We start from the raw sequence: 27,498 nt of genomic DNA, 5'->3' as shown, positions 1-27,498 counted from the left end.
ACATTGATTTATCCAAAATTAAGTATATTATGTATTTTATGATTAAGTTTATGCCAGATTGACAACCAAAATTTAGAAGAAAAAACAGCTGAGCATGCATCATCCCGTAAACCTTATTCAAACCCTTATCCGCATCCAATGGTGCATAGAGCACCGCATAATATTGACAGTTTTACTTGATTGTTGATTTCATGAAGGCAAGATTATCAGCCCTACACTTGAGGTACCAGTCCGCAATGATATCAAATACAGTGAAAAATCAGTAATACTTATTTATTTATTGATTTGGTGTTTAATTCGTAGAACTTTATTTTAATTTATGCATTAATTTTAAAATCAAACACAGTTTTTTTGAGTCTACTAAGTTGTATTTTATTAAAAAACACATAAAAATTATATTGTGACAATTGTTTCGCCTTGTTATGGCATTTTCAAACGAATGTGAAGATTAAATGGACTGACAGTCCTTATGTAGCTATCCAATTCTAGGTACTTAAGTGTGTAATAGTTTTAACATGTGCAGTAATTTTTACGTGTTTTTTTTAATAAAATACAACTTAGTAGACTCAAAAAATTTGTGTATGATTAAAAAATTAATATATAAAATATTTGTTTAGACCACCCTGGAGATTTAACCCAGGACCTCTAGCATAGCGCCAACTATTTGTAAATGGATGAAGAGTTATAGATACAAATTCATTCCGCAAATAAGTTGAAACTTACTATATTAGCATTACATTGAGGAGTACCAACGAACTTCTTCTTATCAAAAACATAATCGGTATTTATATCACGAGCCAACGATTCCGATTCCTCTTCCGGAGACTGCAAAACGATGCGCCAAGTTGATGCCATGACCATATCTGAAATTTTTCATTTAAAATTTCCTCATCAGTGAAAATATGAAGAAATTTATTAAGATTGAATATCAACAGTACAACATTTTTTATACTTACTGTGGTTGTGTAATTTTAGTTCAACTTTAACCAGTTGACTATCCTGTATACAAAACCTTGAATAGCTCCGATAACAGCCAAGTAATTCCGAATAATACTCGAGAGTACAGATTATATTAACAATCGAATCCTTTGTTGATTCTTCAGAATTTTCTTGAATTTTCTCACTGTCAAACTGAATCAAAAAGCAATGTTTTATAAATTGGAGTGTTATTTGTATAGGAATCTAAAACTAGAGATATCGATCTTAATTAAAGATTAAAGTACATTATAACATCTTATGTATTTGGGCTAGGGTCAGCGAAGAAATGAACTAAAATCGTCAATTGACATAATTGACTAGGGAGAAGGAAAAGAAAATTTGAAAAAATATGTACCAGGTGTATGCATAAGAGTATGCCGGTTTTTGTGATAAAGAAAATACGTAATTTTCAAGGGAAATTGTTTTTTTTTGTATTTAAAATATTGGTCTTTCAGGTAAGTTATGTATACCATGGCAGAAAAACTGTTTGTTTTTGTGGCAAACTATTTGTTGAGCCATTTTCTAACTTCCTTGAAACTGCTAAAGTATTGCTTTGTGAGCGCATGCCCTGTTGATGCATAGAGGTGATAATCAGATGGCACCACATCGGGGGAGTACGGTGGGTGCGGAAGGATGTCCTATTCAAGCGATTTCAAAGTGTCTTTTGCTGGTTTTGCAAAATCACTTTGCCATGTTTTCTGGCCAATTCCGGTCGTCTTTCGATAAACGCGTGGTTTGAATGAATCATTGGTTGGTGATAGTGTTGTGCAATAGCGGTTCCACCGGGCTTCATAATACACAATACCGCTCTGGTCCCGCCAGACACGTCTTCATGCCTAAGCGATTTGGCCTTGGTGTTAAAGGACAGGCTTCGCCAGGTGACAGTGACAATTTTCACTGCTTTGGATTTTTTAAATAAATCTATTTTTCGTCACCCGTCACAATTTGATACAGAAATGATTTTCTTTTGTGACATTGCAGTATTAAACAAGCGACTTTGCGATTACCCATTTGCCGTTCATTCACATTGTGTGGGATCCATTTACTGAGTTTATTGATCTTCCCCATTACTTGTAAAGTCTACTGATTATTTCTTGTGACACATTTCGGTTGTCCAAACTCAAAACACAGTAAGGGACATTTTTTTGTAGTACGTTTTTTTGCATTTTTGGACTAAGTAGACTCTACTTAGTCTAAAAATGCAAAAAAAAAAACGTACTACAAAAAAAATGTCCCTTACTGTGTTTTGAGTTGGGACAGCCGATTTAATGCTTTTGCCTATTGCTGTTGTGTTTGAGTTGGGTCATCATTCAGTAACGTGTGTGATTGCTCGCCTTTGCACTTTTGTGGTCTACCACAGCGCACATTATCATTCACATTGAAATCACCATGTTTAAACTGTGGAAACCTAATATGTTCTAATCGATGGAGCATGTTCACCATGTTTCTACCAGCAAATGATGACTTTCCACAGCCTTTTGCTTTTGATTAAATAAGAAAAGAAATGCATGCCGCAAATGCTCTTTTTCAGGCACAAATGTCGACATGATCACTGAACGACACAATAAAGATGCTACTGTTTGGCGGACTGAAATTGTGTGTGTTCATAGGTTAACGTCAGACAAACAAACTAACGTAGTGCCAAATTCATATGCTGCATACTGTTCGATGATGCCAACTCTTATAAACCAGAAAATACTTAAACATACACCTGGTATATACATATTGTTAATTGTTTACACCAAGGGTTCCATATGTGAAAATAATTTCTGCAAAAATATGCCAAGAAACGCCTCAAAACACTGGAAATATCTCCTGTGTCTAGTTAAATTCTAACCATATTGCTCATTCATTAAAAGATAAAGGTCAGAGCAGAGAAATAAGTTATGGGGAATAAGTTAAAACATATATTTATGAAAATGTTCTCACCATGAATATTAACGGGTAGATCATTATCTTGGTTATGGCTCTTGGGTATGGATAGCCCCAATCCAAAATGTTAGTTTTCAGTAGCACTTGATAAGGTTTTGGTTTTAAACTTTTATTAGTAGCTTCAATATAAACGAAAGCTCCAGCTCTAAAAAGAAATTTTTCATTTACAAAAGTTCATTAAGTCACCTTTCAGTCAAAAAGAGGATTTCAAATCGAATAGATATATGTAATAGGAATAGATTTCTGTTGCATCAAGAAGTGTGCCGAATAAAATCCAATATTTGTACATTGCCCTATTCATTAGCAGAATAATTCACATATTTTAACACATTGTTGTCGGCCGATTTTGTTCATCTACCCCAACCCTAATTACACTCGGACAGTCAGTCGCCCAACCCTCAGTATTCTAATCAAACGGCAAACCCAATTCCAATCTGTACAATAGTTTTTTAGCATTTCTCATACTCTTCCAAAAGTAAGCAAATAGAACGCTTATAAGCGTCTCCCGCTCTCTATCAACAGTATGTAAAAGACTCTTTTAAGCGCTTCCCGCAAATAATGTGTAAAATTGAGTTATTGAAAGTTGTCATATTTACCGAAGATCGTCTTTGTAATATTGCTCATTTGGACATGGCTGTGACCAAAAAGATTCTGGATCCATAGAAATATTTTGACAGCAATCGTCTTTAGATTCCTGAAATGAATTTTTAATTGAAAGTGTGAACTTTTTATAAATTATTACCATAATTCCTGATGTGAAGTGGGATAATTCGGTAATGTAATGGGCAAAGGGGTATATCTGTCAAATTTTTCATTTTCTATGTTTGTTCCACAAAATGTCTAAAATAGTGTATTTCATAATCTGGCTGATATGAAATACACTATTTGAAGGAAATAGCTGTAGTTGCAATACTTATTTAGTTTTATTAAGATATGTTTGTATAAAAATACATGAAAAAAATGAGTTATTTAATTTCACAAGTTTGTTTTTGCTATCCTGTAAAATTTGTTCTGAAACAAATATGTATACCCCTTTGCCTTTACACTGCCAAATTGTTTAACATAACAATTCTACCAACAAATAATTTAACTTGTTTACTTACTGGTATCATTTTCTTTTTCCAGAAAGTGACAATGGAATTAAGGTCCCGGAGTTGTCGTAAACCAAAATGCAAAACAAACATATCAGCTTCCAAGGCACATTGTAGTGAACGGAAAATACTTGTATTTGGACAGATTTTGTCATAAAATGTGGTAAGCTCGTACCTATAATAATATTAAATACAAATATGAATGAAAAATATACAATATACCATAAGGACAAATAAAAGCATTCACACAAACCCTATTGTCCAAGGACTCAGGAGTAATTTGTATTTATTATCATCTTCTCCTTTTAAAGACACCATTATGGAATTGATGAGACCGGTCTTATAAATCTTATCAAGCCTGCTATCAACATCTATCTTACTCGACAAACCAGAAAGAATTAAAAGACATTCGTTTAGTGACTCTTCTGATGATCTTAATGCCAGAATGGTCTGACTGAAACGTAACTCAATGGCATTTATGGAACCTGGAAAATAAAACACAAGTTTAAAAAAAAACTTGGAGACCCAAGTAAACAACGTTGAAGTACCTCATATTTTATAAAATAAAAAAAGGTAGTATATCAATTATCCACAATTAAAAGGTTATAGAGAGACAAGAAATAAAAATGTATACGATTGAAAAGTAAAACAAAATGTCAATCTTGAGTAATGAAATAAATTTAAAAATAGACATATTTCTTGTTGGGTAATATATCCAAAATAAAACAAAGTTTGTTGGATTGAATTTTACATTTATTTATGTATATATTAATACGTGACGCGTTTCGTCTTCTTAGGACATTATCAAACACTCATAATGTCCTAAGAAGACGAAATGCGTAACGTATTAATATATACATAAATAAATGTAGAATTCAATCCAACAAACCTTGTTTTATTATGGATATATTACCCAACAATTCAATATGGAATTCTACCAACTGTCTGCAGTTACAATAAACACATATTTCTATTGGTTTTCTGAACAATAATTTTCATCTCCTGCAAAGTTTATATTTTAATTTACCAAGCAATGTGCTGATGGATCGCCCAATATTAGGTTTTTGGATTGTTTCTCCACTGGAATCATAGTTTTCAACATCCAACATATTTCCACCAGATAGAAGCTAGAAATTAAAAAGAAAATATCAACAATCTAGATTTGTACTAACAAGAAAAAAAGTACTGCACATAATATGAAAGAACTTTTACTGACCTTTTTGTATATATTTTTCAGTATATCAAAACGAGATTCAGATAAAGTGTACTTAATAGGGCAATCAACATTTAGTGAAATCAATGATGAACCATTTGCTGAAAAATAAAAATAAGTCATATAATTTAATACAAAGCACATACCCCAAATAAAGTTAACAAGCAAAAAGCCTCAATACAGCCAATTTGCAGTCATAAGTATACAAGTAATAAAGTTTTACGTACTATTAATATATTTCATGGTGAAGAGTGATGGCGGCACATTAGAATATGAATGTCTTTTCCCAGGTTTAACTTCCATGAGTTCTATTGTGAAATCTCCACTCACAGGAATTCTATCTAGTTTCGTTTCACATAGATTTGCAGATGCATTATATATGGAAATCTGTAGAGAAATATGTAAAGTTTAAGCTTGTGAATTCAATTAAATTAAATTCAATTTAATTCAATTAATTAAAATTAAGGCACAATTTTTTAGAAAATATGTGAATTTCTGTCAACATTATATTCATATAAAACTTTTGATGATTAAAAAATGGACGTAATTTTTTTATGAAAATTACACAGATAATCATAGAGAAAAAAATTCAAATACATTTTTTATTTTTGTCTATTTATATTTTTGTCTACTTTTGCAATATAGAAAACATTTTCATATTTTGAAAAATTAGATGTTTGATTGTAATTAAAATTTATATTATCTTTTTCTTTATTAATTGACTCAAATCATCAAAAGTGCTTTTGTTATTAACACATTGTTTGCGGCAAACGCTTAAAAGTGTTTTAACATAGAAATAGGGAGACGCTTATAATCATTCTACGCATTTACTTTTGGTACAGCATGAGATGCTAAAAAAGATTGTACATATCAAAAGTGTGTTTGCGGTTACTTGTGATTAGTATACGACCCTAATTAATACAGTAATTAGTCAGGATTGATGAAAAAAATCGCCCGACAACAATGTGTTAAGTCAAAAAAAATAGGAATTACAGTGGAACCTCTCATAACGAGTAATTCGCATAAAAGTTAAAAAGTTGCCCCCGTAACGAGCGATGTTTTCGCATAACGAGTAACAGGGGAAGGGCAAGCCCCTTTTTCACGGCATTCATTTGTGAACCGGGACTTTCGCGGTCTTAAAGGAGGTTTACCAAGAGGACCCTCACTTCTGCAATATCATGGGACTCGAGGTGGATAACAATGATATTGAAAAGCTTGTGAAAGAGTACAGCCAAGAGCTGACCACCGAAGAGCTTATGGAGTTGCATCGTGTTTCACAGCAAGAAATTATAGAGAAGAGTTTGTTACTGAAGGAGGAAGAAGTAGCAGAGCATCAATCTTCTAGCACAATAAGAGAAATACTGAAAGCATGGGAAACTGTTGCATCGTACATTAAGAAGCATCACCCTAATAAGGAGGTGGCTATTCTGCTACAAATTTAATTTTCGCCAAACTTAGAAGCGTCAGCAAAACCAAATGTCTTAAAACAGTTTTCTAATTAAAGGGATTAATTATTTGTGATAAATTCATATTTTTATTTATGTTTACTTTCAAATTTCCAAGTTTTAACAATTGTTAACAAATTATGTGTAATTTTTTTTTTAATCAAGGTTAAAAAAGAAATATAATAAATGAGTTTTCTTTCGGCCTGGAACGCATTATCGTATTTTACATTGATTTGTATGGGAAAAAAGTTTTGCTTAACGAGTAGGATGCTGGAACGAATTAAACTCGTTATGAGAGATACCGCTGTACCTTTGAACATCGGGTGAAAAAATATTTTTATTAATATTTACAATTTTGTTTTGATTGTTTATGAAATTTTTATGTTTTAAATTATCTTTGTATATTGTACTGTATAAAAATACAATACCAAGTTGAAAAATACATTTTAAAACCTTGTTACCTGGTGTTGTTTCACATTAAAATGTTTTGATGTTGATACTACAGTTTGATGCAGCGCAATAAAGATCAGAGGCTCCATTACGAGATCGCCCTTATAAATTTCATAGGATTTTTGATTCTGAAAAATTAACAAAACAGGTACCACAAAAATATTAATTCATATGTTTAGAAAAAGAAAAGGAAATGTATACTGATACCATCTCTTTTCTCTCCGTTTTATAATTTGTTGAATCATCATATAAAATTAATGTCTTGTTTCCTGATGTGATCACCACTTCGTAACTATGAAAAAAAAAAGATAATTATGAAAATGTTTATAAAAAAATAAAATAAAATACATTCAAAATATATGTGCTTTACTGACAATAAATAAAATTAATGCTTTATATGTAGTGTATCTTACTGACTATACGACGTACATTTACCTTTTAAAAAATTACTTCTAAAATTCAGGTGTCTTGTTACTCAAATTAAATATAAAAATATCCAGTGTTTGATTTTGAATTCCCAACAGTCGAAACATGATTTATGACGTGATTTATATCAAAACATGTTTAAATCATGATTTATGTCAAAATTACCCATGTTTCGATACATCATGTTTGCTGGTAAATGTTTTTTTTATTCAAGAAAATATGTTGCTTATAGCAACGACAATGATATAAAATTATAAAAAGTAAAAAATATATATAAAAATCTCACTCCTGGACAGATTGAAAATAGAAATATCTATCTCTGTTTGGCAGTATTGTAATGAGGGGAATCGTACAATAAAAAATGTAGTCCACCATACAATACCACATGTGCATTTGTAGTACACAAAAACACTCTAGAATTGTGTAATACTTTGTTCTCTGAAGTAAACACTCCCCCCTCCCCCATACCACCACAAGGATCCCACAAAGGCCCCAAATTTTATTTAAATATTTTTTATCCTTGCTTTGCAATCTACTTGTGAAAATGGTAAATATGTTATTTTTGTTAAAAATTGCTTAAAAATCAAGATACGTCTTATAGTTTGTAAAATACGCATGCCATAGTTTGGTAACTGTGAAGACATTAAGCATAAATGTATATTTAAAAATAATATATATATATATATATATATATATATATATATATATATATATCGGCCAACCCCATGGTAGACGGCTTCCGGGCAGACCACCAAAGAGATGGATCGATAGCTGGGAATCGACATCGCAGGAGGCTAATCCCTCTTAAAAATAGACCACAAGGCCATAGGCCACTAAGAAGAAGAAGAAGAAGATATATATCATACCATTCATTAACTTCTTCACTGAGAGATGCTTTTGTGACCTTATCAAGTATTTCATTTGCATTCCTAGAGGGTGAGGTTATTTGGGAATGCGTCTCTAACGAAGGATCTGTAAATTTATTATCAGAATCTAAAAGAATTAAAAATATAAATTAGCATGTTATTCATTTTGTAAAATAAATATAACTTTACAATTACCTATTGATTGGTAGTTACCTTCCGAGCACAAAGTTTCAGTTTGACACCTTACTTCTTGGTGTATTTCTAAGATAAGTGGTTCATTTCTGTAATAAAAGTAAAAATACAATTATTTTTCGATCCACAAAAAGAAATCTCAATACATTCCTATGTAGGTAGATGAAAGCAATGTAATGGGATATTGTTACATATTATAAAGCATTATGGCCATGAACATTTGAAAATTTAAACACACATTGTTTAGGTCAGAACTATCCCAAAAGATGTCTCTGTACGTTCCAATACTAACTGTGTACAAAACAGTGTATTCAATAACAATTATTATAGTAAATATTGAGAATATAAAAAGAGTTACCTTATCTGTGGTTTGTCCTTTAGTTTTTTTAGTAAACTAGAAAACTCATTACTTAGTGCTGACAGAAGGTTAAGTTGTGTTGTTGACAGAACAATGTCAAAATCTGTGGTGAGATTTATTTCCAGAGACGGACCACTTATAAATATTGACGCACAGTACATTGAGAGGGCGAAAGTGATACAAACATTAAACCTGGAAGAGATAAGAGAATATAAATAAATGCTTTTTTCAATAACTTAAGTTAAAATAAAGTGCACAGTAATAGAAGAGAGTAATATACTTCTGTATAATAGCAGAAAACTGATCTGTTTTAGATGATGAAGAGTCATTTTGCAAATTATTCCACTGTACTGCAGGGTTTTCACTTATTTGTTCTGCGCTGATCTAAAAGAAAGAAAAACAAGTTTTAATATGAGAGATATACATCTGTGATATTATACAAATAAAATTTATTGCACAATTGTCTGCAAAAATGTTTAAAAAAATACTACAGATTAAAAAAAATTATAAACTATTTTTCGACAATTTTAACCGTTTTACTGCTGAGCCGTTTTTTCACATACCAAAATGCCGAAGAATTTAAGAGGAAAAATAATATTTCAATTAAGTGTGCACAAAATTCTGTGCATTTTCATCAAATAAAGAGGGATTTTCGTAATTCTTTCGGTTGGTTAAAAGATGAAAAAAGGAAAAAATTAGGTCGGCAGGATGTTGCACAAAAGTATCGGTATCAAGACCATCCAAAGAAATAGAATCATCTTCGGAAGCTTCACTTTCACTACAAATACGCATTCTTCGATTTGTAAACATTCTAACTTCATCCTCACTGTCATTAAAAGAAATATTTTCCAAGTTCCACAGCAGAACAAGTTCCGCAAGTGTTTTCATCATCGCTACTTGACTAATTCGACATCGTATGAGGAAAATAAACAATAATTACTTATTAAAAATAAAAAATTAATGTTATTTTTACCCCGATATACTTATTTAAAGTTTACTTATGATTATTATCTACATCTATCAGGTCGATATCTAAAATCAAACTGAGCAAAAGTTGATATATATGACAAACGCAGTTTTCGACGGTACGCAGTTTTCCCGCAGCAATAAAGTATTGATATATCGACGGTCCACAGTAAAACGGTTAACTGATGGCAAAAATAATTAAAAAATACCTGTGGGAATGAATTCTGAAGCTTTGCCCACTGAGCAGTGTGAACAGAAATGTTACTAATGGTCATCTGTCCCTGTCTATCTTCTAACGGACTTCCCGGTAGATGCAGCCATCCCTCTCTAGCTGCTGCCTCGTACATTTCAGCCTTCTGGGGTCGTCTAAAAACAGTCCAATAAATAAAGTATTGCAAACATATACCGCTTTTGCAACACAGTAATTCGTACTTTCATATTTAGTATTATTAAAGTGAACTCTATGTAACCCATGTATTGAATTAGGCAACTATGTATTCCTAATAATAAAATGGGAGATACAATACATAATAGCCTATTGTCATAAGTAAATTTTCATTATATTTTAATTTATTTTCTAAATACCGTAAAATGGGATTCTCTGGTGAAGGTGTAAGGTTGGTTTTTCCAATCTGAAAGAAAATAAATAATTAACAATGTTAAAGTATACACTTAGGTACATTTCAAATTGTCAACATTGTTTTTTTTTAATACCTGTATAATGACAACGTCGTGTGAATATTCAGATCCTAAATGGCATTTATCTGTGGGTATCAACAACCGTATTTGGTGACCCTCAAAATAAGACAACGGAATCTTGTTGCTTTTCCAGAATTCGGGGCTAAAATAAGAACATTACATAAGGCTATATATTCAGAAGACCAGTATCATTAAGACATGATATTTCTTTGAATACATTTGACATTTTTACTTATTTTTTTTTTTTTTACAAAACTGTTAGTAATATTAGTATATAACCACTCACTGAGATTTTTATGTCTACCGGTTTCGAGAGGTACCCGTCTCTTCGTCAGGACAATCACTTTCACAGCATGCAAACAATACTACCCTTCATTACCATAGCACTATTTATACACTTAAAACTACACAAAACTTAAAACTAAACACATGCGACTTTTGGTCAACCTGAAGACCAACATGCACTAAGGGTTGCAGCACAAACATGCGTTAAGAGCCGAGGTCAAACATACACTAAGGGTTGACTGTTTGTGGTCAACTGTTTGTGCTGCAACCCTTAGTGCATGTTTGACCTCGGCTCTTAACGCATGTTTGTGATGCAACCCTTAGTGCATGTTGGTCTTCGGGTCGACCAAAAATCACATGTGTTAAACATTTTGTGTAGTTTTAAGTGTGTAAATAGTGCTATGGTAGTGAAGGGTAGTATTGTTTGCATGCTGTGGTAGTGATTGTCCTGACAAAGAGACGCGTACGTTTCGAATCCGGTAGACATAAAAATCTCGTTGAGTGGTTATATACTAATATTGCTAACATTTTTGTAAAAAAAAAAAAAAAGTAAAAATTACTTACCATAAAGTAAATGCTTTAAATATTAATAATATTGAGAACACATTTGACGTTGCCTAATGCTGAACACTAGACTTGTCTTTGCGCATCAAAATAATCCTGCTGAATCAATTCGAAAGTCGCTATAGTAGAGTGGCTATAATATTTATGGACTTTCAACGAGAATTAATTCAAATAAAAAATAAAACTTACTTTGTGATGGATGATGAAACTTCATTTGTGGACTTTGAAGATAATGAAAATGCCGGGGTGAAGGCGTTAATAAACGGTTCTAGACATTTGGCACTCATTATAACATCCAGCGCTTGGACACAGATTTCATACTCCGATATATACTCATTAAATGGGTTCTAAAATTAAACAAAAAAATTATTTTTTCTGGTTAGCATTTTAAAGGATAATAAAATATGGTGTGGTTATTTTTTCTACGACCTATCAAATTACCTTTTAAAATAGTTTTTTTTTTAAATCATAAATCCATTTTGATAATTGCTTAACATATTTAACCGGTTAACTGCCAAGAGCGTCTTAAGACGCATAATTTTCTGTGAACGGAGCGCCGCTCATACAAAAATTACGTCTTGAGACGCGCCGTTTTAAGCGGGCTTTAAGTAAAAGAAAATCAATTATTTAAAATGTACAAATATATTAAACGCATAGTGACATCTATTGAGAATATCTTTGCATACTTAGAATTGAAACCGAATTTGTTTTTACCACTTTAAACGTAAATTAAAGAGAGCTTTGTCGTCGGAACAACTAATGGCGCTCAGGGTTGTCCAATAATCCCCGAATTGCCGTCACTGCTGAATTTGATGACAGTGATTTTAGTGTCGATTCTGATGATTTTTAATTTTTAACTTTTTAAATCATAGTGTGTGTGTATACTTTTAATATTAAACTAACATAAACAATTACTTTTGACATATAATTTAGTTTTCATATTTTCTATGACAAATTTTGTGACAACCCTGCACCATGAAAAATTAATTTTATGATTTTGGATAAATGACTGCACGACTGGCGCGCTCTTTATTTATTTGGTAAGTTTTATAAATAAACGTTATTACACTTTCAATAACGATATGTTTAGAAGGTTTTATTTTTGTAGTAAAATTCGCGGCGTGCTGGGTGCCGCCATACATGTACCTGCTGGCAATTAACCGGTTAAAGATTCAGATTAATACATTAGGTAAACTGACTTAATTTCAACTTACCAATTGTGATTTAAAGAACCTTTTGTTACCATCTTCCCACCTACTGTAAACACTGGAAGATCTATAAATGAAATGGCAATAAATATAATTTTGTTATACATAAGGTTTTATTACTAAGACATTCATATGGACATAAGGAACGTTATAATAATTATCAATTTTTAATTTAAGTTTTGCTTAGTAAATACCACTATTTCTTAAAATCTACTGTGACACATGTTTCGATGCATTCCGCATCTTTTTCAAACACCGCATGTTAATATGGTGTTTCAAAATGATGCGGAATGCATCGAAACACGTGTGACAGTAGATTTTAAGAAATAGTGGTATTTACTAAGTAAAACTTAAATTTAAAATAAATATATTTTACCACAAAGTGACTGCCGAATCAATTAATGAAATAATTATCAGGTAAAAAATTAGTTAAGATATTCTTAAAAAAAATAAATGTAATTACAAAAATTCTATACAATAATTTTTATTGTATTTTTTTAATTTGCCGACTGGTTCTTTCTGTAGAACGTCAGCAAATGTCAATTATTTTGACTCATAAAATGTTTAGCATTTTAAATGAAGAAAATTCATTATTCATACCATCATTGTAACTTTTTATTATGGTATAGATCAGGGGTCGGCAGGGCTCGCGAGCCACACGTTGCCACATGTGGCTGTTTAAGGACTTTGTGTAGCTTTCTTTGACAAATTCAAAATGACTATTTTCACAATTGATTATTATTAATTTTTTGAATATTCTGTTGGGTAAGGAGGGATGGTGCCGTTTAAGCACATATGACCCCTCATAAAACCTTTCTCTTGTTAAAAATGTAAACATTGAAAAGAAAACAACCTTTGAAGAACCACACTCGAAAAAAGGCTGGTTTGATAGCAAACATGCTCGGAAAGTTATCATATTGTACATACATGATTATTATTTTTTTCAAATGTATATACTGGTATGCTTATTCACAGCAGACCATGTGATTCTCATTTTCAGTAATATGTACAGGGGTCAGTGATGTCAGATTCCCGTGCAATCTGTCCCAAGGTGTGCAAAAATTATTCTTAAATTCTTAAATGTCTCAAGTTTTTCAAACACATATGACATCAAATTATTTTTTGATTTTCAATCAATTAAATTATTGTAAATAAAAAATTGGCTCCCCGAAAATTTCCAAACTGTTTTGCCACTCACCATTGGCTCTTTTGCTCCAAGAGGTTGCCGACCCCTGGTATAGACGCATAATTATATTTAGTATTAGAAAATAAATTATAAATATAATTGAATAATGATTTCATTCGATACTTACTTTGCGACGGTCGAAGTAATTGAAAAGAATGGTTTTTCCTTTGAATCCTGATCTCTTCCTCGTAACACAATTCCGTTGTAACTACCAACTTCCCACTGACTGGCTAAATCTTTCCTGCAAAAAGACATCATAAATAGAAACAGCAGACCAACCTTTAAAACAGAAAATTCAAAAGGAAAGAGGAAAATGAATAGTATAACTTTTTTTAATCCAAAATTATTTATTACAAAAGAGACAGTACAGTACAGTACCTGGTGAAGTGTTGAATGTTGGCACTGGTAATTTTGGACTTCAGCTTTGAAAAGTCGTTCTGCATGTCAAAGCTACTTATGATGTCTTCAGCGTCAAAAACTAACTTTAAATTGTATGGATTCTTGTGATCATCCAAGGCGGTTAAGGAATGTATATCTTCATTTGGTTTGTGAGCGTAACACTTGGCCGTCATTTTGGATATAGTCCACTGAATCCAAACAGACCAAATAAGGTCTGTTTGCTGCGAATCTGCAAACACCCATTTTCATCAAAACATTACTTATATGTATGTATTATTATCCAAAAAAATACTGTTCCTTACATCTTACTTGTTAAGTGAAACATTTTTTCCCATAGAAATCAATGTAAAATAATTTAATGCGTTTCAGGCCAAAAGATAACTCAATTATATATATTATTTTTTTAAACATTTTTTTCAAATAAAATTACTTATAAATTGTGTGTAAAAACTTTTACATAATTTAGATTTTTAAAAAAACCTAAATAAAAAAAAACAAATTTATGACAAATAATAATTAATCCCTTTTAACTTGAAAACTGTTTAAAGACATTTGTTTTTGCCAAGGCTTCAAAATTTGGCAAAAATGTGTCACAGCATTATCATTGAATAAATTTGTAGCACAAAGAGCCACCTCCTTATTAGGGTGATGCTTCTTTATGTACGATGCAACAGTTTCCCATGCATTCAACTCCATAAGCTTTTCGGTGGTCAGCTCTTGGCTGTACTCTTTGGCTAATATCACAATCTCATTGACTGTAGACTCCACAGTTACTGTTTCAAAATCACATCTGACAACACTCTCTGGCCAAAGTTTTTTCCAAGCAGAAGTGAGGGTCCTCTTGGTAACTCCTTCCCAAGCCGCGAAAGCCCCGGTTCACAAGTGAATGTCGTGAAAAAGGGACATGCCCTTCCTCTGTTACTCGTTATGCGAAATATCTCTCGTTAAGGGAGCAACTATTTCCCTTTTTTTGCTCGTTATGCGAATTACTTGTTATGAAAGTTGTTTGTTACGAGAGGTTCCACTGTATTTGAAATTCAAACAATAAAGTTTGTCAAAAAATAGTAATGATTAAGTACCTGGTTTTTTATTAGTTTTTTCGATTCCACTATCTTGAACACTAGTAAGGTCTCTGAAATAAGAAAACAAAATTAGTCAATTATAATAAATTAGTCAATCACAGTATCCTTCATTATCCAATAAGATCTCACTATATTAGGACTGGGCAACTGTTTCAGGGCCGGGATGAATTGATTATTTCTTGGACCACGGTGGACCAACCCAAAGGCAAATCGGACTGAATTAGTAATGCACTATTTTCTACCATGAAAAGGGCAACAAAATAAATTTTCTATACAGATTCTATACTGGACTAAAAAGCAAGTATGATTTGAACTCAGCAAAAAAAAATAAATAGGCGATAAGTTTATCTCTTTCATATTAACTAATACTTAAAATAGTTAAAATAAATCAAATTTAACTGTTCGAAATCTAAATATCGCAACATTCGCAAGCCAAGCAAGATAAATTAAGCCGGGCTTTTGCCCACCTCTGTGCCCATTTAAAGGTTATGTTACACGGATGACATCAGTACATTTTGATATGGACAACTGAACAAAAACAAAAAGATTATAAATAGTTTGAAGGGGAGATTATTTTTTTTATTTAAATTTTTCATGACTTTTATGACCTGAATTTTTTTCACACCTGCGAGAAAACAAAATTCCATAAATAAATACTCACTTTGACAAAGATAATGTGTTGTCAGTGGCGTAGTTCTTTGTACACAGATCTAACAATAACTGTTCATAATACTCTTTAGATAACGAATCATCAATTGCTTCCTGTTTAGAAGAATCTCCTCCAATCATGTTGACTAACTCTTTCAATCCACCCAGTATAATGGTCAAAGTTGTAATCTAAAACAAAAATATTGTTGATGAAAAATTAAAACAATGGAAAAACCTACTGTCAAAATAAAGTTAATTCTATTAATATTATACATTGGTGCATATTCTGTATCCACTGCTACTTAACACATTATTTTTCAATGCATCAAAAGCGTCTATTACATAATGTTGGTAGAGAGCGGGAGACACCAATAAACATTGTACAGATCAGAATTGATTTAATAAACTGAGAGTCGGGCGGCAGACTGTCTGAGTATAATTAGGGTTGGCGTTGATGGAAAAACCTGACAACACTGGTTATTGGGACACATACAGACCAAGACATTAGACCAAACTGACCATAAGACACAACTGACAATTATTCATATAATTTTTGAGGTTTGAATTTAACTTTAACAATAGCATAGTCTTAACAAAGTGACGTCAATTACTATTGATTTGGTTTCCGTTCCTTAAGACTTGGACCAAGCAAATGGCTGCTTCGATTGGCCAGCGGCCCAATTAAACAGAATTAACTGTTTACAACATTTTGAGTGTGTCCAAATACTTGTTCACAAAATCTGGATTATCTCCAATTACAGGAGTTATTTTCATATATATATATATATATATTTTTTTTTTTAATAAAAAGCTTCTTTACATCTCACCAATAGATGTCTCTAGCGAAGTTTATAATCCAGAATTCGGATCTCACATACTAATATAAGAGTTTCTGCTTAATAAAAAGCTTCTTTACATCTCACCAATAGATGTCTCTAGTGAAGTTCTAGTGATTCATGAACAAGGTTTCTAAATTGGTTCATATATATAGATCTTCCAAGAATTTGAGTAGTGTGGTTGTCAATAATGGGTAGAATTGGTGAATGTTACACGTGTGTAAAGTGATCACTTAAACCAGCCTATGACGGTCGTAAGCCCCGTAAATCCCCAGACTTCCATATTCTTCTTCATCTTTGATGAGATATCAAAAAATAATAAGAATTAACTGTATTTAATTACTTTCTTTTACTTGTTTTAAATACACAAGCAATTTAGATACAATTTTTATCAGTCGCAAAAAAAAAGTTGTAAATATGCTACTATAAAACTTGTAAGTAAAAAAAAAATACAAAGTAATTTAACAACTAAATTTTATTTCAAAGCATTGCAAACAGGAAATGGGGAATATATCATCTTTTTAAAAAAATCATCAAGTATCTATCACAGAGGACATTTTATTAAACGAAAAGTTTATCTGAAAATTCATACCTGTTTTTTATTGAGGCAGACTTCGACACATCCAGTATCAATGTGAACAAATATGTTTAGATGATAATTTTCATTTCCCATCTTAATCTGCAAACATGGACATATATATGTATATTTAAAGAAATATTTATTAATAAGATAAATAAATACATATTCCTTTATAATTAAAATTCACTCACTTTATTTGGTTCTTTTGGGTCCGTAAATCTAGAAAAAATTACAAATTGTAAATTTGTATAAAATAATAAATAAATTTTAAAAATTATTATTTCAAAATGACACTCTATTTATCACTCATCGTTCACTTTGCATAATACCCCTTAAATATTCTACTTCACGACTACCGGTTTTGGAATAATCATTCCATCATCAGGACAACTCTAGATTACAGTCTACAGTTGACCTGATGATGAAAAGTTATTCTGAAACCGATAGTCATGAAGTTTTTACATCGTATCACACAAAGTGAAAGATGAAGGATTAGGAGAGTGTTATATTACCATACCACAAAGTTAACAATGATTTCAATATTCAAAATACTTTAATATGAACTCATAAAAATTAAGAATTCAGTTTATACTTAGACTTTAGTGATATATTTTGGTCTTTTTTCATTTCACTGATGTCTTTCTTTGGGTCCTGGAAATAATAAAAAATATACATTTAAGGCATACAGTCTCAGGGTAGGAATAAGGGTTTAAAAAAACATTGTTAAATTTTAAGGGACTTATTTTTATCAAGTGATACGATAATAAAATCGGAATACTCACAACGGGTGATTCACTATCAGATTGTGTTTTGTGTACATCTGGCATCATTTTATTAGTAGGTGGTTGCTCGGGAACTTCTATTTTCTTCATTGTGAGACTCACAATTACTTCCGTGGTTAAAGGCTTGAGCACAATATTTTTAAAAACTTTGATATTGCATATTTGTAAAAGAGAATGGCAAGTCATATTCTCTAATTGTGCGTGCCAGGGATACGATTGCGAACCTTAAAAAATTGTATAACATATTTTATTTAGCATTGTTAGTTATATTACGATCGTCCAAAAAAACTCAGCATACAATAAATAACTCAGCAGTCCGGATAACACGGCCTGGCAGGAGAAAAAACCCCAAAGTCGGACAGTTATTTTTCATACATTAATTTTCTGACTTCTGTCTTATCAGGTAAATTACTTTAAACTTTCATGTAGTAAAGGCCAATAAGTAAAATGCAGTTAATCAAATATGTACTTTGACTTGTGTAAGGGTATTTTTTGGCAATTTATTCTGTTGAATTCTCAAGAAAACAATACATACAAATACAGTACCGTAGAACTACTTGAACTTTGATGTTACTTGAGCCCAGTACTTTTTTTTATCTGTATTTGGTCTACAATAATGAATGTATCGACATAATTCATTGTTTCCCTGAAAGGTGACACTTACTGTCAAGATACGTTCATTATTGTAGACCAAATACAGATTTAAATCATTGTTTTGTACTGGGCTTAAGTAACACATCAAAGTTCAAGTAGCCCTGCTCTACGGTGCTGTATTTTATGAGAAAACACTCGTATGTATTATTTTTTTACTACTTCCTGATAACCCCTCATTTTCACAAACTCGGCCACCCGAGGTCAGTTTTCGGGACTCTACTGTATAAGGATAAATTTAAGAGTATTGACATTTTACCTTCATTCCAAATGTTTTTTGGGATCTTGTATGGCGGTCCAGTAAAATTTAAAAGAGAGCTTTTCAATGGAGCACTCTTAATTACTGCTTTAGGTATCCTGAAAACACACACACACTGAGTATTTTTTGTTATTTTTTTTTATAACAAAATAAAATAAATAATTACAAGATAGTCGGTACTAAAATCTGGTAAAAAAAGAAGTGAAATATAAAGGATTAACTAATCTACATTTCAAATCATGGGATTGTTTTTTCGGGCTTTTGTTATTTTGTCAACAAAAACTACTAATATCATTCGAAATATCAAAGCCCATATTTCCTATCCATTAATTTTGAGTAAACTTTTACAAACTTTTACTGTATTTTCAGAGAACTTTCTGTGAAACTTGAATAACAAAAGTTTTTTTAATATTACATCTTTCCGATAAATATTTAAAAAATCCTTAGTTATAAAATCGTTAGACAGACGATTCAATAATTAAATATTATAATATTTAAAAAAACATAACATTGTTATCAAAATCACTATAAACATTTTATTATAACTTAATTATAATATTTATAGTGATTTTAAAACTGATTTTAAAAGATATATTTTAATTATAAAATGGAAAATCACAAAGTTATTGCATGAAATATAAATTATAGTTAAATATAACTTGTACAGAGAGTTCCAATGGCAAAATTATTTTTGTGTATTCTTAACATGTTAAACGCAATGGGAGGCATCGGTGACCTCGCCTGTATTAGACCGCAGCACCATGGGGTGCACCAGTGACCTCAATCAAGAGCTATATTCAAAATCCTTTAACTATGGGACCTATCGTCAAATCAAAAAATTAAAGAAGCTAAATACATTATATAATTAAAATATGTAAATTACCAAAATCTATTTTATTGTGAATTTCAAAATTGACAAATTTAAGTATTGGCGTTTAATGTGTTAATTAACCTGTTAACCGGGCGGGACGTATAAATACGTCAAGCGTTAACACTATCGGGCACAAGCAGGACATATAAATCGTCCTTGAAATATATCTCGTGCCCTGGAATAGGCGGGTCCTATATTTTCCAACAACAAAGGTAATTAGTCATCCATACATGTTTCGACTTGAATTCTTTTCTATTTGTTCGTAATTATGTATTTTCCTTTGTGATTTATATATAAATAAATGAAAAAATATATATTATTTTTTGACATCTCATCAAAGATGAAGAAGAATATGGAAGTCTGGGCATTTACGGGGCTGACGACCGTCACAGGCTGGTTTAAGTGATCACTTTACACACCTGTAACATTCACCAATTCTACCCATTATTGACAACCACACTACTCAAATTCTTGGAAGTTGTATATATATGAACCAATTTAGAAACCTTGTTCTTGAATCACTTCACTAGAGACATCTATTGGTGAGATGTAAAAAAGCTTTTTTACTAAGCAGAAACTCTTATATTAGTTTGTGAAAAAATATACATTTCATGGTATATTTTACTTATACAAATATACTTCTCATTTATTTAAAGCATAAATAAAATATATGAAATCACGTCCACCAGGCGTGACATACTGACACTTTGTTCTGTGTATGATGTACACTGCGTCTGTTGTATGTTGCGTAGTTAAAAAGAGAACTCCCCGGCTAACAGGTTAAGAGTAAATGGTAAATATACATTTTTTTATAGTAACAAAAAGCATACATAATAACAAGGATGTCCTCCATTCCCATTTGCCCGTGAGACACACTTCCGTCAATGGCCTCCTGCACACTTTGGCAGTCAATTGCAGAAATGGATTTGGTTGGAAGGAAAATGGTTACAGATTCTGCACTTGTGTAAAGTGCGAACCGCTTGTACTTGTTGATTATATCAAACAAATATTGGCTCATTGGTGCGGGCAAATCCTCAGATTCCAGAGAAGGCGTTTCCTGAAAGAAATAAAAAAGACACTTTTAAAGTTTGTGACAAACCTACTTTTTATGAATTGAAACTATTTTTAAACCCGTTGCGATTGAGACAATTTTTTTACGTAACTCTCACAAACTTAACACATTAACTACCAAAAGCCGACTAGTCGGGTTTTTTCGCCGCCAACTGTTGAACCAAATGACTAAACACTGATTAGTCTTTTGATGTTATAAAAATCACACTAATTAACCGATTATTTTTTGTCTCATCAAAGATGAAGAAGAATATGGAAGTCTGGGCATTTACGGGGCTGACGACCGTCATAGACTGGTTTAAGTGATCACTTTACACACGTGTAACATTCACCAATTCTTCCTATTATCGACAACCACAGTACTCAAATTCTTAGAAGTTGTATATATATATATATATATATGAACCAATTTAGAAACCTTGTTCTTGAATCACTTCACTAGAGACATCTATTGGTGAGATGTAAAGAAGCTTTTTTACTAAGCAGAAACTCTTATATTAGTTTGTGAAAAAATAAACATTTCATAGTATATTTTTCTAACATTATTCTTAAATCATTATTTTTGAAGTTCTGTTGTAATTAACCGATTGGTACATCACTTAATTTTCTGCTATTAGTAATTAATTTGTTTGATTTTCAAGGTAAGTCTTTGAAAAATTTGTTGGTAAATAAATTAAAAAACAATAAGATATTTCAATACACCAGTATAGGTAAAAAGAAATTGCTAGGACACGCACAAAACAATAGGACATATTCGATTTCCGGAGTATCAAAATAAATACAAGTGATTTTCACTCCAATATTTATTTAATATTACCATGGATTGGTACCTGAATGATAAGACTGATCATCTTGGTATAATTAATGATCAACTTAACATTGCATCAATTTGATGCAGTGCCCTGTGTACGATTGGGTGCGGAAGAAGAAGAATTTCTACTTACTTGCGATATTTCGGGATTCTTAATTACATCACGGGATGATGAGGCACTCGCCGCATGAACAAAATCTTTCTCTCGATCCGAATGAGAATGAGCTCCAGATAGTTTGTTGGACTTACTAGTTCCGGGACGAATCTGGAATAAAAATGTGATACATTTTGTTAAACTTTTATAGAATATCAGAATAGCTAAAAGCATGGAACGCGGTGGAACGGCGTTCTGGTACTTTTTTTCAGGGATAATTTTTTTTTTTTATTTCTAAATATATTAGACAAAACAATGTTTGTTCTTACGTAATTACAATCTATATTTATATAATAAAATATCATATTCTGATGAATATTTAAACAATATTTGAAAATATTTTTAAGTAAAAAAGCTTGACATGAAGTGAGTTCCAGGACCTTTTTTGATTTAAAAAAAAGCCCCAGTGAAAAGCATCATTAAATAATTTCTAGCCCCTCCTACGTATATAACACCATCATAAGTCACAAAGTGCTATTTCGCATGAGGAATTGATCATGTTGTTCATTCACTAAAACAGTGTCACAACTCAAAATGGTTTTTCAGGAGACACATTTAAAGCACCATTACTTGGTTAGATAATCATACTGGTTTACTTTTTGAGAATAATTTTACAAAATGGATTACTGCCAATATGATAACGAACAATATTACCTTGATGCATAGCTGTGGTTTTTTTCCACAAACAGATTACTTAATTACTCGCAAAAACGCAATATTTTACTATCAGCATTTCGAATCCAAAAAAAAACATAATTCTTTGTAAAAAATGTCAGTTGGATGAAACTTACAATTTAAAAATAAAATAATATAATTTAAATTAACAATTTGTGGCTGATATGAGCATACATAGGAGAGATAAAGATATGTTTAGTGTTAATGCGTTAGAATTAACATTGAAACACAATTGGACTTTTAAATGAACAATGAAAAGTCCATTCAAAAGTCTAATCAACTTAAACAATATATTACCACAATATCATCGAGGGATCTTTTATGTCCTTTCTCAATATTAGGAACAGGAACCAAAGGAACAGGAACATCTGAAAAGAAGTATATAAATAAAGTTATTGAGCTAACCAAATTTAATAAGAAAGAATATAATTTAAATATCACATAAAACCTTTTTTTTAACTTTCATAAATAAATAAAATATATGACTTGATATATTTCATAATTATATCCTGCCATCGAGAAGCGAAATTTCAAAGGGTGCATATAAAATTTTGTTTTCTTTGTAAGCATTGTTATATATAGCCAATAACACCAAGCTGGCGTATGCGGTTGATAACCATGGAAAAAATGGATGCCAATGTGGCATATGCGGTTCATAACGCATGGCTAAAATAGCATGGCAATGTGGAATACGCGGTTGATAACGCATGGCTAAAATAGGATGGCAATGTGGCATATGTGGTTGATAACGCATGGCTAAAATGGATGCCAACATGGTATTTGCGGTTGATAACGCATGGCTAAAATGGATGCCAACATGGTATTTGCGGTTCATAACGCATGGCTAAAATAGGATGCCAGTGTGGCGTACGCAGTGGTTAAAGTGTTAATAAATAAATGTTACCTGGTTCAGGAGAAACTTTTGCATAATCCCTTTCATCAGTGAAATTGTATGTTAACCATTCCGATATCAAATGATCCATCACAATTGATGCATCAGCAATTTTCACACTCAAAAAAGATGCAAAGTCGTCATCGGAAGATATTTGCATCACTCCCTCTACAAACTTATATCTGAAATAAAAATTTAAATATCAAAACCAATTTTAAATACATCTTCTAAATTTTCATACTTATTCCTGTCTTAAATTGGTACAAAGATAAGAATTTTGTACATATATTAGAATTAAAATCACATGTGATAATTTAAATAGCCTCGAAATGTTTAGTTTTGGATTAAACCTTTGTTAAATTGTGTGATTACCTTAAAATTCTGACCTCAGTTTATATTATAAAGATTTTTATTCATATCGCAGCATAGAAGTAGAAGTCTATTGAGATGAAAATGTGGAAATCTGGGTACAGAGTTTTCAACCAATCATAGGCTGTGATGACTTTATACACTGTGTAACATTCATTATTCTACCCATGATCATTAATAAATTAGGTTATAACTACACATATATGCGAATGTGGTTAGAAATAGTAGTAGAGAAAAACCGAGGAAAACTTGGCAATAATCAAATATTTCAAATACTTGGGTGTGGTCAGGACAGGAGTCGGAATAATCAGCGGGTATGTATGAGGATATGCATGAATGTGGAAGAGGCAAAGATAGTTTGCAAAGATAGAGCAATGTAGTGTTCTATTATCTTGAGGCTAATGCCTAATGAAGCAGAGTGATGGTTAGTTAGATACATATTTACTTTAATGAGTAAAAATTTATCATTACTTACAGAGTCTGATCATTTGGAGCACACATTACCCAAACTGTTTGAGATGAACCTGAAACATACATATTGTTTATAAATAACCAGATTCAACTATACTAATATATCATGCCAGAACCAACGAGAGAGAGTGCAAGTCCTCTGCCCAAATGTGCTTTGCAAATGTAGGGTCATACAAACTCTCTTGTTCGCATGTTTTACAATACCTTGTAATGGCTTGATGGCAAACGCTTTGACACTTTGAATGACAAAATGGTGACTAACTGTTTGAGTCAAGTAAACACTATGAAGCGATAATCCCTCTACATTTAATTCCAAGTGAACCATGTCTGAAAAAAATCAAAATCAATAATGTATTTTTCAATTCATTTTTTTTATAAATGAAATCAAAGTTTACTATGAGTTAATTACCTTTATCTTGCATTGCATCCTGAACTAATGAAGTGTGTATTAATGGTGAATCAATGATCAGGGAAGTTTTACTCTGAGGATATGCATTTAACATGATGTGATATGCAGTTAAAATTTTCGGCATTGTTGCACACATAGATATGGACCCTGAAAATAGTTGAAGTATTTTCAATTCAGTAAATAGAAGGAATGCAGGATTTTCTATGAGGCCGTTGGAACTTTTTTTCTTCCTATGAGACTAGTATGGTATTTTCACAAATTGAACGGCTTAAATTTATTGAATATTTAACCGGATCCACGCGGCTCGCATAACCGTATGTGTTTTAATAAAACATGCCCCATACGCGGCTGACATAACCGTTTGTGTTTTTACTTTGCTCCAAGTTTCGAACCTCAGTTCAACTCGGAGGGATTTTTTCATGGTGTGGAACTTTGGATAAAATAATACGTCAATCCTTGGCTTTATGACATCTGTTGAAATATCTGACTAATAATTTGTAACATCACAAGGATAAATAAAAAAACAGATCCCTGATTTTTCTTGCTGTCGGTAATTAGTCCGGGCCATAATCATGCCCTATATCTGTCTCACTCTCGATGCTACGCATCGCCAGTAGGTAAGAGTGACACACGATGCGTGCTTTGATTTATTTATGTTACGATCTTATTTGTTTATATTACGATATATTTCAAGAATAATGTGACACAAGTGTATTATAGAGTACCAAAAAGGCACAATGAATCCCATTGAACGTTTTTGTTTAGGAAAATAAATCGTTTCTTAACTAAATACATGATAAAAGTAATCATTTTAAAAACGGCGAAATACTGCCGCATACGGGCGTCTCTCAGGAACAAAGTTGACGCGGTCAAAAGGTTAAATTGTGTTTTTACAATTTCAATGATATTACTAGAAATATATTTTGAAATAAATTTTTACTAATCATTATCAATTTAACGAAAAATCAATTCAAAAGAATAATGTCTAATATGTAGATATTGACATCAGTTGTGTATACCTCCTCCCTAGGTATCGATTACCAATATAAGTCAAAAGTTATAATTTCATAGTGAAAATAAATTTTAATATTACCGAGATAGACCCAATGATAGAAAGCTTTTATCCACAAAAATACTATGATATGATTAATTAATCTTTATTACTCATTAATTTCTTTCAAATTATCAAACCTTAAGCTATAAAAAGCTTTATATGAAAAATTGGTCTAGATGACTAGAATTTAAAACAATTTTCAAATTATGGCAAAATTAATCAAATGTTTTGATTAATATCAGATTTAAGTTTTGTACTGACATTCTTAGTGGGTCTGGATTTTATATAATAAAACAACAACTATATACCGGTCTGATGATGACGGAAATGACGAAACTTAGTCACTGGTCCAACAAAATTAAGGTGGAAAAAACTACATAGCTGCTGTTTTATTATTTTTATTGAAAAATAAGTTTCAACATTGTGTGAGGAAAATACACCACTATATTCTAATATAAATATATATTTTAAAAAATTAAATATGTAAAAATTATTCTTACTTATTTTCAATAAATAATCGTTTAATACTACTAATGACTTAGAATCCCAATATTCTGGTAATATAAGTTTTTTAACAAAAACGCTAAAGTTGCATTCCGTTATGAGTGGCGAATAGAATTCCTTTTCCTTAGATTTGTTATTTACATGTGACGGACTCTGTTTGTTGTCCTAAAACACAAAAAAAATATGTTAACGAAAATGGTCACTATTTAAAATACAAACAAGTAAACCATAAAATGATTTATGCATACCACAAACTTGTTCTCTTTTTTATAGAGGCCGCATTGAAGATTGCTCACTTCAACATTATATATTTCATGACAAGCTTCAAACATGACTTCTGGTGCATCAGGAAGTTGACTGACGACATAGGTAAGCCTAAAATAAAATTTTACTATGTAGACTATAGGAGAAAAATGGTTAAAAACAACAAGAATATAAGTTCGCTTTACAACACATATCATTTGGACAATAGGTCGCACATAATGAGGAATAAACATAAATCATATATGTACAGTAAGACCCCGCTTAAAGCTGCTCTGCTTATCTTACATTCAGTACTTTGCGGCAATATTGAGATACCCTGAAATCATGCCAGATTTTGTTGCTTTGATACTCGCAGGCAACCTTACATTGAATTTTATTTTATAAGAGTGTGCGTTAAGATATACATAAATATTTACATTTTAAGACGACCTCGTTTTGCACTGAAACTAATTGAAGTGTATCCGGGGTTAAAGGAGGGATAATTAAATAAAAGAAAATAATCAAGATCTTTATAATAAAATGAAAGATTGTATATAAACTATATTAACCACCCCTGTGCGTTAAAATCAAAATAAATTTTACCCAATGACGGATCTTAATAGGTAAAATTGATAAGTGAAAGCGTACCTTATATTTTAATAGTATTAGAATCCTAAGATGGAAAATGCATCGCTTTTTTGAGAGATAAAATATGATGATGAGAGATAAAATGATTGTTAGAATGAGTTTCTATTTATAGAAAACATAAATAAATATTAATAATATTTTTGGATTAACCCCCATATTTTTTCTTCCTTATGACATTTTAGGTAAAATTATAGTCAACGTCTTAAATAATATTATTGTACTATGCTGTT

General features: G+C 31.4%; 1 protein-coding gene across 1 annotated transcript in view; it reads right to left on the bottom strand.

Moving 5' to 3' along the window:
• Vps13B (vacuolar protein sorting 13B) overlaps positions 1-27,498 on the bottom strand; it is a 65,611-nt gene that overhangs the window by 27,201 nt on the left and 10,912 nt on the right. The window contains exons 15-52 of the mRNA XM_088271031.1: positions 26,626-26,752; positions 26,374-26,542; positions 24,820-24,966; positions 24,615-24,737; positions 24,415-24,463; positions 23,583-23,752; positions 22,976-23,046; positions 21,983-22,114; positions 20,798-21,024; positions 19,097-19,194; positions 18,187-18,410; positions 17,997-18,055; positions 17,596-17,623; positions 17,417-17,503; positions 16,002-16,177; positions 15,338-15,390; positions 14,238-14,487; positions 13,987-14,100; positions 12,680-12,740; positions 11,655-11,812; positions 10,632-10,758; positions 10,503-10,549; positions 10,127-10,283; positions 9,232-9,335; positions 8,952-9,143; positions 8,615-8,682; positions 8,402-8,528; positions 7,317-7,401; positions 7,121-7,210; positions 5,442-5,601; positions 5,218-5,315; positions 5,029-5,128; positions 4,255-4,486; positions 4,014-4,176; positions 3,507-3,604; positions 2,908-3,055; positions 957-1,131; positions 724-863 (exon numbers count right to left, since the gene is read on the bottom strand). Coding sequence (XP_088127157.1) covers positions 724-863; positions 957-1,131; positions 2,908-3,055; positions 3,507-3,604; positions 4,014-4,176; positions 4,255-4,486; positions 5,029-5,128; positions 5,218-5,315; positions 5,442-5,601; positions 7,121-7,210; positions 7,317-7,401; positions 8,402-8,528; positions 8,615-8,682; positions 8,952-9,143; positions 9,232-9,335; positions 10,127-10,283; positions 10,503-10,549; positions 10,632-10,758; positions 11,655-11,812; positions 12,680-12,740; positions 13,987-14,100; positions 14,238-14,487; positions 15,338-15,390; positions 16,002-16,177; positions 17,417-17,503; positions 17,596-17,623; positions 17,997-18,055; positions 18,187-18,410; positions 19,097-19,194; positions 20,798-21,024; positions 21,983-22,114; positions 22,976-23,046; positions 23,583-23,752; positions 24,415-24,463; positions 24,615-24,737; positions 24,820-24,966; positions 26,374-26,542; positions 26,626-26,752 — 4,834 coding nt within the window. The remainder of the gene's footprint in view (positions 1-723; positions 864-956; positions 1,132-2,907; positions 3,056-3,506; positions 3,605-4,013; positions 4,177-4,254; positions 4,487-5,028; positions 5,129-5,217; positions 5,316-5,441; positions 5,602-7,120; positions 7,211-7,316; positions 7,402-8,401; positions 8,529-8,614; positions 8,683-8,951; positions 9,144-9,231; positions 9,336-10,126; positions 10,284-10,502; positions 10,550-10,631; positions 10,759-11,654; positions 11,813-12,679; positions 12,741-13,986; positions 14,101-14,237; positions 14,488-15,337; positions 15,391-16,001; positions 16,178-17,416; positions 17,504-17,595; positions 17,624-17,996; positions 18,056-18,186; positions 18,411-19,096; positions 19,195-20,797; positions 21,025-21,982; positions 22,115-22,975; positions 23,047-23,582; positions 23,753-24,414; positions 24,464-24,614; positions 24,738-24,819; positions 24,967-26,373; positions 26,543-26,625; positions 26,753-27,498) is intronic.

The sequence above is a fragment of the Brachycentrus maculatus genome, unplaced genomic scaffold (genome assembly GCF_059751285.1).
Source record: "Brachycentrus maculatus isolate JH-2025_06_01 unplaced genomic scaffold, ASM5975128v1 h1tg000412l, whole genome shotgun sequence".
Taxonomy (NCBI): Eukaryota; Metazoa; Arthropoda; class Insecta; order Trichoptera; family Brachycentridae; genus Brachycentrus; species Brachycentrus maculatus.
Note: the sequence above shows the minus strand (reverse complement) of the source record. Positions and strands in the feature narration are given on the sequence as shown.